The following is an 11,990-nucleotide window of genomic DNA, read 5'->3' as shown; positions in this document are numbered from 1 at the left end:
GAGTGCAGTCCTGTCTAGAGTCTGCCCAGCGGTGTGCGAGTGTTATCCTTGCACAGAGGCCGGCCAGATTTGCGTCCATCCTCAGAAGGAGAAAGCTGCGGATGTAAAGGTCTCGGATCCGTGCCGGCGACGCTCTCCTCGGGGCCTCTCTCCTTGCTCCGCCTTTGCTTCTCTCCCAAATATCTCCTCGCTCTAGGCTGAAGGGATTCCCACCCCCTCAGCTGCCTTCTCCGAGCCCCGCGGAGCAGCGGACTCCTCCCCTGGAAACTCCTCCGGGGCTGGGGAAGGCTTTGGCGCATGCTCCGTACCTAGGGCAGGTTTTTGCTGCGGGTAGCAGGGCTCCTGTCACACCGGCTGGCGGGTTGTGGCGGTGCCAGCCAGTGTTTGCGAGTGTGCCTGCGTGCCCGCGCCTGGGCGGACCGACCCGGAGCAGCAGTGCGACTCTTCCCGGGGACGCGGCTCCGCACAGACGCCTCGCGGGCAGCCGCCGCGGGGGCTCCTCTGCAAACTTGCGGCGGGCGCCGTCGGCCCTCGCGGCTCCCGCGCCCAGCGACCTGAGGGCAAAGGCGCCGACCGGGTGCGCGTTCCGGGCGCGGTGCCCGCGGCCGGCCGAGGCGGCGGGGCCGGGCCGCGCCCTCGCCTTTGGCCCGCGCCCTGGCGAGCCTCATGCAGCCCCCGCGCTCGCGGCCGCAGCCGCCCGGCTGCCCCGGGCAGGTGCAGGACCCGAGCCGCGCTCCCCAGCGCCTGAGCGCCTGAGCGCCGGCGGCGGGATGCCCCGCGTGGCTTGAGAGCGCGCGCCGCGCCCTGGCCGGAGCGGGGAGCGGGCCAAGCCGGGCGCCCCCGGGAGCGCAGGGCGCCCCACGCCGCAGCCGTAGCCGCGCGCGCCGGCGCCCGCCTCCCCGCTCGGCTCGCAGGCCCTGACGCTGCCAGCCGGGGAGTGCGGGAGTGCCGCGGGGCCGCCAGCCAGCCGCACGCCTCGGCGTCAGGGGCATGGAGGAGCGGCGGGCTCGGAGCCGCGCCCCGGAGTCCCCGAAACTTCCGAGCGGGCGCCAGTCCGCGCCGCTGCCGCCGCCGCTTCTTCGCCTGCCGGCCTGAGAGCGGGACCATGGATGAAAGGTTCAACAAGTGGCTGCTGACGCCGGTGCTCACTCTCCTCTTCGTGGTCATCATGTACCAGTACGTGTCCCCCTCCTGTACTAGCTCCTGCGCCAACTTCGGGGAGCAGCCCCGCGCGGGGGAGGCCGGCCAGCCGGCCGCCCCGAGTCCCGCCCGCAGGGCACAGGCGCCGCCGGAGGAGTGGGAGCGGCGGCCCCAGTTGCCCCCGCCACCCCAGGGGCCGCCCGAGGGGCCTCGGGGGGCCGCGGCGCCAGAGGACGAGGACGAGGAGCTCGGGGAACCGGAGGAGGAAGAAGAGGAGGAGGAAGAGGAGCCGGACCCCGAGGCCCCCGAGAACGGCTCTCTGCCCCGGTTCGTGCCGCGCTTTAACTTCACCCTGAAGGACCTGACCCGCTTCGTGGATTTCAATATCAAAGGGCGCGACGTGATCGTGTTCCTGCACATCCAGAAGACCGGGGGCACCACGTTCGGCCGGCACCTGGTGAAGAACATCCGGCTGGAGCAGCCGTGTAGCTGCAAAGCCGGCCAGAAGAAGTGCACCTGCCACCGGCCGGGCAAGAAGGAGACGTGGCTTTTCTCCCGCTTCTCCACCGGCTGGAGCTGCGGGCTGCACGCCGACTGGACGGAGCTCACCAACTGCGTGCCGGCTATCATGGAGAAGAAGGACTGTCCCCGCAACCACAGCCACACCAGGTACTGTCTCCGGCCCCCTCTCGCTTTCCTGCCGCCTCCCCGCCCCTCTCCCCTCGGCCCCTACCCTGGGCGGCCCTGCGCTGCCTGAGCGTGCGGGTGGTTCCCTGGCGTCTTCCAGCGATTGGGGCAGAGGCTTCGGGAGTGGAGTAGGGAACCGCTGGATAGCGCCCTGGTCTTGAACTCACTCCTCCCCTCTCCCCTCCCCTTCCTTCTCCCCGCCGCTTCCCGATACCCCCTGTCACCTTCAAAGGTGTCCCGATCAGTCGTGTGTATTCTTCCTTGTGCCTAGGACGGCGTGGCCTGCCTCCCACCGTGCAATGCGGAGGAGGCCTGGGTTAGACTAGCGAGGTCGGATCTTGTACCTAAATTGTGTGAGTGGAAACCCAAACCCGGTAAAAAGCAGGAGGAACTGGGCATGGAGAGGCAGGGCAGGCGTTTTCCAGGCATGCTGAAGCCGGAGGCGAGTCTAATCCCTCTCTAAGTGGCTCTTGGGAGGCTCCTCGCTAGCTCAGGAAACAATCCTCTTGGTGTGTCTTTGAAGACACACTTTCAAATTCCCGCTGTACCTCGATAACCCTAATTCTGGAGGTGGTCTTTGTTGCTGAGCAATGCCAGGATTTGGACTCATGCTGTTCTCAGCAAGATTTCCACTCTCCCCCAGACCAATCCATCAACACATTCCAGAAGTACTTGTTAAATGCCTACTGTGGGCCGGGCAACGTGCTACGGGGACAGAAAGATAAAATAAGGAAAATCCCTTCCTTTCAGGATAGGTGGTTTTCTCTCCCCCCCCCCCACTTTTAAATAGTAATAATGCTGAGAATTAGGAAAGTTTGAAATCTTAATAGCCAATGAAACTGCTTACATTATTAACATCCTTTGAGAGAGGCATGAGCTTAAGAATTTGGTTGAATGTTCTTTCTGCCCACTGCAATTTGAAGATTAATCTGACATGCTTGCTCAAGGGACTAAAATATTAAAAGCTTGGAACACTAGTTTATTGAAGTTTTTATCTCAAAGGTTTCAAACAATTTGGTGTAAGGAAACAGGAATTTAAAAACTCAAGCTCAATATGTTGATATCAGATAGCTTTTGTATTTGACATTATGGAAAGACTTCATTTACTGGAAGCTACCCGGATTCTGAATTCACCACCACTGAAGCATCTAATTCTACTTCATTTCTCCAAGAATGAGCAAAATTTCATTATGGGATTTTTTACTCTGGCAGTTTTTCAAATACTTTCTCTCCTCCCTGCTCCTTTCCCTGTTTAATGGAAATTGGTTAGAATAGGAAACTGGTTGGACTTGGAATGAAGGCATTAGGCTCCTTCCTTAGCATATTTTAAGGACCTTTTACTTTTAAAAATTTCTAATCCTGTAGTGTTTTAGACCCTGCTCCTCTGTTTTAGCTTAAAATAGTTTTTCAATTAATTATTACTTTCAAACTTCCTAACAGACGAGACTATTATTTCAATGAGAGACAAGCTTTGCTGCATCTCACCCCAAATTGTACCTTTTGTGTTTCAGCCTTTACCTATTAATTACTGACTGACCCCAAGGACTTTGCTACTCTGATTCCTAGCTTCCATTTCAATAAAACTAGAGACTTTGATTATCACAGAGGAACATCGACTCTACAGTAGGGATGGGCATTTTATTCTATCAATATATGTATAAAAGTCTCAGTGGATAGATGAAGAGTTTTGGAGAAACTAGAGATTATGGAACCTGAAAATAATTGGATTTTTGCTTAGTGATGAAGTGTTCTTCTGCCATAGACCCTACATGGATTAAGCCGTAAGGTCTCACTCCTATAGGAAATACTCAGTATCTCTCTACTCTGTGATGTGGGAAAATTCCACTTTGGCTATTTGAACATACGGTTTCTACTGTCAAATGTTTTTTTCTGTTTAGTGATGGACCATGAACATTTATTTCTCTTTGAATCACAAGTTATCAGATAATCACCCTGCACTGGGTTGCTTTTTTTTTTTTTTTAGTTTTTTAATTTTCACGGTAGGTTTCTTTTTGGGGGGGTTGTTACCACTCTATAATTCCTTTTCCTTTTCTTCTTCACCTTCTCTCCCCTTCTTGGTATTCTAAATTACTTCTTTCGTTCTAGATGTTTTAGGAAGGAATGGTTGTGGGTTATGTGAGGCACCCTGCATCGAAAGTTATAGGAAAAAAGTTGAAGGGATGTCCGGTAGCATCTTCCTCACAGAGAAGATTGAATTACTGGTCTGTCATTGGAATGCCTGTGTACAGCCTTCTACAGTCAACTAGATTAGCCTGGATAATGGAGGGTACATTTCCAGAAAGCAAAATGGCAGATAATCTATTGCTACATAATGGGACCAAGGTTCTTCAAATAGGGCTGACTCTAAGCAAACTCGAGAAGTAGATCATGTTGATTTTAGTTCCCTAGTCTTTTTCCTTTTGGTCCTCTTGAGGGTCCCTCTCCCCATTTCTCACAGGGATTAGTGCCTTTGTAAGTCATGTAGTGAGCAAGAGCAAGGATTCTGGATTCAGATAGATATGGCTCCTGTGTAACCAAGAGTGGCCCTTACTAGCTATGTAACCAGGAGTAGGTTACTCCTTCTGAGCCTCAGATTCTTTATCTTTAAAGCACAGGTAGTAATTAGTACTTCTCTTATAGAGGTGTTGTGAGAACTAAATGAACAAATGTGTGCAAAATGCTTACCGCAGTGTCTACGTATAGTGTAATGTGCTGGAATATAGTACTTTGCAGGTATATAGTAATAGTTAACATTAGTTGTTAGTTGTAATAACACTGTTTTCCTGAGTCAAGGCCTTCTTTCATGAAAGGATCTGAGGTCAGTTCCTTAGAGCAGCGCATTGTAAATGGGTCACCTTATTTTATAGAGATGCTATTTTATGATTACTTGTACTGAGACAGAATTCAAATTTAAGAAATAAATGGAAAATTATGGACATTTGAGCATCAATCAATGCAGGGGACATGATGGAAGACAGGGACACAATATAATTGGGTATATATTCTGTTGGTGATGGAACAAGCAAACAAAAACCAACCTGTCTGGGATGGTGTGAGCAAGTGGGAATATTGAGTACCAAAGGCAGAAGTGGGAAGCCAACTCTGAAAGGAGATGCATGGTTTAGATGAAGGAGCCATCATATGGACTATATGGACCCAGGAAGGGACAAGGCTCTGGGGCTGGCAGTTTGGATTCAGCACAGAGGGCTTTTTTGAGCACAGAAATTAGTTAGAGTAAAATAGGAAGCAAATCAGAAGGTGGCACATATGAATGACCTCTTTGATCCTATCACTGATGATTTCTTCTCGTTCTATTTCTTTTGCTCTCCCCCGCAACTATCTTTTTGGTAGGTTATTCTTATTATTCTTGTGCTGCCTTCTTTATTACTGTTTTTCCTTTTATCTGCATGTTCAGGTCTTTAGAAGACTATTCTTTACCATTGTTGAGTATGGATAGAATCATAGCATTTTATGGCTAAAAAAGACTGAAGAAGTAATCAAGTCCTATAAAATATCTGGCAAAGGAGCAATTTAATTCTAAGGAAGTGAAATGATGTATCTAAGGTTTCTTCAGGGAACTTGAATCTTTATTTTAGTAAGTTGTATTTGATGTTTTGCCTCTTGTTTTCTTCTATACTTCTATATACTTCTATAAAAGTATAGTGGAGAGTGTTTTAAGCACTTATTATGTGCCAGGTACTGTGATAGTTCTGACAATACAGTTTTGAATAGTGTCAGTCCTATGGAGCTTAGGCTATTAGGAAAGAAAGACCTTGATCTTTGGTAGGTGAGTATCACTCTCATTCTTAAATAATGGTAGAAAGAGATTTCTTTAAAAGATTTATTTATTTTAGAGAGAGAGAAAGAGTGAGAGCATGTGTGGGGGGAGGGGCAGGAGAGAATCTCCAGTAGACTCCACACTGAATGCTGAGCCCCATGTGGGGCTTGATCCCATGACCCATGAGATCATGACCTGAGGCAAAAGCAAGAGTGGACCACTCCACCAGCTAAGCCACCCAGGCGCCCCATTGCTGGAAGGAGATTCTGTTCACACCTTTTGTAGGGGGGGGCGTAGTGATTTTTCCCTTTTATGACCTGTTTTCTTTTGGTTCTAGTAGACTAGTTGGAATCTTATGAATATTGTAGTAGATAGGACCTTCTGTGTTGCCAATGACACAACCCTAACTCAGTTCAGCCAGGGGGGAATTATTGGCTTAATAACCAGAGCATAGGAAACATAGGGGTAGAGTTGGTTCTAAGAACGCCTGGAACTGGAGGTCTGGGGTCTTTCTCCCCATATTCCTTTGGATATTGACCTCATCAGATTGGCTAATTCCATGAAATGGGTAAATGGCTATCATATCTAATAGCTCCACAGGCCAAGCAGGTAGCAAGCTTTCTCCATGTTCCAATTTAAAATCTTGGGGAATGACTCTGATTAGTCCAGCTTGGAACTTGTGACTATCCTTTCTGCCAGTCCATGTGGCCAGGGCGATGAGGTTTTCGGACCCACCTGGTATCACAGTACCATCCGTGGAACTGGTGTGTGTGTGTGTGTGTGTGTGTGTGTATGTGTGTGTGTGTGTGTGTATGTGTGTGTGTGATGATAAGAAGGGGACCTCACATAGATACAGCTCCCACATAGACCATCGGGTTCTGGATAGTCTTTCTAGTTGTGTCAGTTATATGTGTAAATGAATAAAAAATAAACTTTCAGATCTCCCCTTTGCATTCTTGCATGTAGGAACATTTTCAAGTCAAGCTATAGCTCCAGTTTACTTGCAGCAGCTGGAAACCATGTCATATGAGGAATAATTTGAAGGAACCGGAAGTATTTAATATGGAGGTGGAAAAATTAAGGAAAGATGTAAAAATTGCCTTCTAATAGTCAAAGGAAGAAGATGTGGAAAATGGAGGAAGCTTGCTCTGTATTTCTCCAAAGGATGGAACTAGGGTACATGGGGTACCAGTGGTAGGATAAGGTTTCAACTCAGAGTAAGAAAGAACTTCTTAAAATTTGTAGCTGTCTAGGCGCCTGGGTGGCTCAGTCAGTTGAGCATCTGCCTTTGGCTCAGGTCATGATCCCAGGGGCCTGGGATCGAGCCCTACGTTGGCTCCTTGTTCAGTGGAAAGTCGGCTTGTCCCTCTGTTCCCCACCCCCCGCTAGTGTTCTCTCTCTCTCTCAAATAAATAAATAAATAAAATCTTTAAAAAAACTGTAGCTGTCTAAAACGAGAATGAACTCTTTTGTGCAGCAGCATACTACCTAACAGTGAAAACTTTAAATGTGGCTGATCAACCACTGATGTTGTGAAAGCAGTTCCTCCCCAGGAAGGGCTGAACTTGTATGGCCTTCTATTTTGAGTTTCTGTGTTCTAATCTAAGCTGAATTCAGGGTATCTTTCTTTGTCCCTTTCCTGCCCCATGCAGAGAAAATAAAACCAGAGGAAAAAAAAAACCCAAAATGCTTACAAATGAACTACTCATTTCTCAAACATTTGTAGATATTTCTACCAAGGAAACTTTTGGTAGAGCACGGTCTGATGGTATAGACTGTTGTATTCGTTCAGGGCTAAAAGCAATGGATAGGTCCTGTGTCCTAGAACGTTGCTTCTTCATAATAAGTATAAAAAGGTAAGCTGAGAAATATAACTTCCACCAGAAGCCGTTACCACTTTGAAACATCATCTGGGTATTGCTTTTTCCTGTGGACAGCAGGCTAAAATATATAAGGAGGCTACAGAGTTCTGTTTCAGACTGCCTAGAATATTATGGCCCATACTGCTTTCTAAAGCATAATCTTTTTGATGTCTCTTCTAATTAGAAATGTTGAACTGTGAAGAAGGTTAATTTTCACCATCGGGTTTGTGTGCTGTGTGAAACCAAGGAGATAAGAGATTGTTCTGTCTATATGCCATATCCACTTATATGTTCATTACAGAGTCTCTGAAAGTATTGCTTCTGGTCCAAACCACCAATATTTGCTATAAATCAGAAGGAGGCTGAATTAAACCCATTCCATTTTTTTTTTTGAGTTGTGAAGATAAAACTGGAACCAGTAAATGGTGATCGATGATTTATTTTTCTGCCTTTTTTGTGCTGGTTACCTTGGGATGTTGGCAAGGGTTGATTTTTTTTTTTAGAGAAATAGAAATGCTCATGTGATAATTGGAAGCTAGGTAAATTTAGCCTCTAACAATGTGGATTGGCTTAATCTTAGACTCTTACTTTATTATTCCCCAAAGCTAATTATTATCATCTCATTTTTACTAAGGACAATCAGAAGCTTATGGCATTTGAAAGTTACTTATGCTTGATAATGAATTAAACAGGTTTAATTGAGACTGCCAAATCTTAATGTGATTTTAAGGTTCATGAAATAAATTATTGAGCCAAGAAATAGGTTTAGTATGAAAACAGTTAAATGGGGAACCCAAATTAATATTTTCCAGCAATCAATTTTCTTGTTTTTGAGTTTGTTAAATTATGGATATCATATATAAATTCTCTGTTGATTTTAATGGGCCAATATAACTTTATTTAAATTATAGCTAAGCATTTAACTGCATTTGGGAAGTGTACTGGACAGTTAACTTAGACAGTGTTATTTGTTTATATCTCCTGTAGCTCAGTAAAACCCATGTAAAGTTCCCAAGCACAGAGACCGACCTATAAAAAATGCTCAACACATGTCATCTAAAAATCTGTCATATTCTAGTTTACCTTGTAAAAATGTCAGCATAACTTGACCAGATTGTAGTTTTTTATGGAATGAGCCAATGTTTTATGTCACGACTCTCTTATTTCAGGTGAAAATTCTAATCATTAGTAATTGCCTTCCATAATTAGCAAGATGTCAACTGCCCTGATTCTCTAGAGGAGGAGTAAAAGTCAGGACAGAGGCCAGGACTTATTGGACCAGTCTAGAAGGTTTTTCCCAGCAGACAGTATGCTACAAGTCAGGAATTCCTTTGGGTACAAGGTTAATCTCATTCATTCTCAGTTAAGGAAAAAAAAAATCAGCCTAACTAGAGAGAATGGGCTCCTTGATGTAGGTTGGGAGGCTGAGAAAAGCCTAAACAATGTGGCCTGGATTACTACTGATCAAAGTCAGACAGTTGAGGTAGTTGTGGTTGGAGATTATGATATTGAAGAGCATTGGAAGGAGACCCTTTATTAGGAAAAATGTCCTCAAGGGAAATTGGAAGAAATCAATGACAAAGTTAGCCACTGAAAATCACTGGAAATTGTGCTGATGCCCAGTTTGTGAGTGTCATTTGGGTGATGTTTACGAGCATGGGCTGTGACGTCAAATGAGCTGGATTTTTTTTTTTAAATTTAGAATATGTAAGTCTTTCTTTTTTTTTTTAATTTAAATTCAAGTTAGTTAACATATAGTGTAGTATTACTTTCAGGAGTAGAATTCAGTGATTCATCACTTACATACAACACCCATCCCAACAAGTGCCCTCCTGAATACCCATCCCCCATCTAGCCCATTCCCCCCACCCATCTCCCTGGCTCAGCCTCTTACTTCCGGATAACCCTGAAGTCAGTTACCTGTTCTGTACTTTGATTTCCTTCTCCGGAAAATGGGAGGAATAGTGGTACTACCCCTGGTGAGTTTCAAGAGTGCACAGAGCCTGACCCGTGTAAGAATTAGCCATTATTTTGTTCTCATGGGGCTTGTCTTACACATCCATGCTGTTGTGCGTAAAAAATAAAACGATGAGAGGCAACCTGTACCATCCTTTTTGAAGCTGGAACTTCTCATCCCGAGTGATGCAAAAATGAATTGCAAGCCATGATGCAAAAGAGAAGCCATAAATGGTAAAAGTGAATGTTAATTTGTAAGCCACCGTGGACACTCAGTGGGCACTTAATGAACACTGTTGAATGGAAACTTGCCTTCTTTCTTCAGCATATAATTTTATTTTTTTATGGGAAATTAATGAAACAGCGGCAGAAATGTTTAAAACACACAATTAAATTCATAAATGGAGCAATCCTGCAGTGAAATTGAATTAGTTGCCTGTGGGCACATAAATATTTGCAGTTCGTTGCAATTATTAATATCTTACCATGCTTTTATTGGTAAGTACTGTACCATTTGTTGTCAGAACCTTGCATTTAACACCGTGTGTTCATGGTTACTGCTGCATTCTAGTTTCTTTAAAAACATAAGAGGGTAGAAATGCTAACCTCCTTGCTGTCCTCCAGATTTATCTGTTAGATTTTGCAGAGTATTTCTTCCGAAGGAATCAAGGTTATGGAAATGTGACTGTAAACCTGGATGATAGCTTCCATATTTTGGGGACTCTAATTATGAACTTGTAGAATTTTATAGGTTTGCTTAAAAAGTGAAAACACAGACCTAGAGAGAAGGGTACACGTGACTTTGAACATATATAGGTGGTAACCTGACCTGTGTGTGGAAGTCTGAAGGAAACATCTGTGGAGTACAGTGAAAAACAAGGTGACATGCCCCAGGAAGAGAGACCAGACACTGATCATGTGGAGTGTAAATTAGCAGGATGCTACCGAGGAGGGAAAGCAGAAGGACAAAAGTAGTCAAGGTGAAGAATGAAATCCTAAAAACCTGAAATCCAAAAGAATATTGAAAGTGGAGGTCAGCAATTTATCTCGTATGCATGGTTGTCTCGTTAGTGCATTAATGGGGAGTCCTCCTCTACTTAGGTGGCTGTCTGCCTCGGAAAGCTGCTGGGGTTCTTTGATTTACTTACATGTTCTTCTTCTATATCACAGGGAGCTGTATTAGCCAGCCGCCTGGCAGCAAACAGAGGCCCACTCTGGGACAATGATGGGGCTATTATAGAGGGATGGACTGGTTAAGGTCTAACACTGGACCTGGGGCTCCTTGTCGCTCCTAACAAGGGGAAATTCTTATTTCTGAGCCTGAAGTGGCAGAGGGAAAAAAACCCTGTCGTCAGCATCCGTTGTCCACTGGGGCCTGACAGGAGCTACAGCCTCACAGGTAGGAAGGGCTGCCCCATGGGAGCTGCTTGCAGAAAGCAGCCTTACCCCCCCCCCACCCGCCGCCAGAAATACGGAGCCGAGGCAGAGGGGAGGGGTGGGGAGGAAATCTCTCGATCACTTTCTCCTCCCACCTGTCCTCTGTCTCCATCCATTGTCTTCCACTGGCTGAAGCCACATGGAAGCTGAATGGCAGGAGAGCTACCTGATACAGTGCATGTGCTTTCCCAAGGCAGAGAAAGGCAGAGAATGGATTTGGGTTTGGGGTGGGTGGGGGTGGGATGAAAATGGAGAATAACATGCACAGTGCTTTTAAATAGCTTGAAATTTCTTCTCATCCACCTTATGAATGTCCCATTCGGTTCTACAAACGAGACCAATATCCATTCCTTTAATACCTGGACCACATGTTTTCTGTATGGACCATTAGTCTCCACCTTAAGAATGGTGAATGCAGCAAAGGACATTCGACAGCAGAACAGTCACCATAGACAAGGGACTTTTGACTGAATAGTAGAAATGATGCTAACTTGGGGTGTTTTGTCACCATGGTACCCCAGAATCAGCTGGTAACACATTTGGGCAGTTATAGCTGTATGATGATGCATAGTGGACAACACACATTTTATATTATATCTGTGTGGGGTATTTTATGAATTTGAAGTGATATAGCAATATTAGTTAAGACAGGACAAGATCGTTTGCAAAACTGGCTGTGGTTTGCAAAAGCATGCTTGTGAGATGAGCTGCTTCCTGTTGCTTAGATTTTCTTCCAAGAATATTAAGAACGTTAAAAGTAATATGAATGTGGCTTTCAGTCTCTGAAGGTAAAAGGTGAGGAAAGAAAAAAATTGTATCGGATTTGAAACTATTTTAATGTTTTTGGTTTTAATTTTAAGACTTTTGAAACACTATTTCCATATTTGTCTTGGGGGAGATATGACAGCTTGATATTCTACGTATGTGCAACTCTCTGCAAAACCTTAGGTAGGTGGAATTGCCAGACATTAGATACTGAAAAATAGTTGAAGGTGACATCTGAGAAAACTCAAGTAAGAACTGTCAAGTCACTGCTTTAATTCCAAGAGTCAAAATGTCATGAGTAAAACACTATTCAATGTAAGCATTTGTAGGTGACGAAAACGATATTCAGCCCAGTATTTGTTCCT

At 45.4% G+C, this 11,990-nt stretch overlaps 1 protein-coding gene across 6 annotated transcripts in view; it reads left to right on the top strand.

Moving 5' to 3' along the window:
* The first annotated feature begins 987 nt into the window (after positions 1-987).
* HS6ST3 (heparan sulfate 6-O-sulfotransferase 3) overlaps positions 988-11,990 on the top strand; it is a 637,323-nt gene continuing 626,320 nt past the window's right edge. For all 6 annotated transcript variants that reach the window (XR_012378747.1, XR_012378746.1, XR_012378745.1 and 3 more), the window contains exon 1: positions 988-1,809. Coding sequence is in view for 1 of the 6 variants with exons in the window: in XM_025874798.2 (XP_025730583.1) it covers positions 1,106-1,809 (704 nt within the window). In the remaining 5 variants the exon portion in view is untranslated. The remainder of the gene's footprint in view (positions 1,810-11,990) is intronic.

This window comes from Callorhinus ursinus, unplaced genomic scaffold (assembly GCF_003265705.2).
Source record: "Callorhinus ursinus isolate GAN/ISIS: 27379988/994484 unplaced genomic scaffold, GSC_fseal_2.0 scaffold7, whole genome shotgun sequence".
NCBI classification, from domain to species: Eukaryota; Metazoa; Chordata; class Mammalia; order Carnivora; family Otariidae; genus Callorhinus; species Callorhinus ursinus.
Note: the sequence above shows the minus strand (reverse complement) of the source record. Positions and strands in the feature narration are given on the sequence as shown.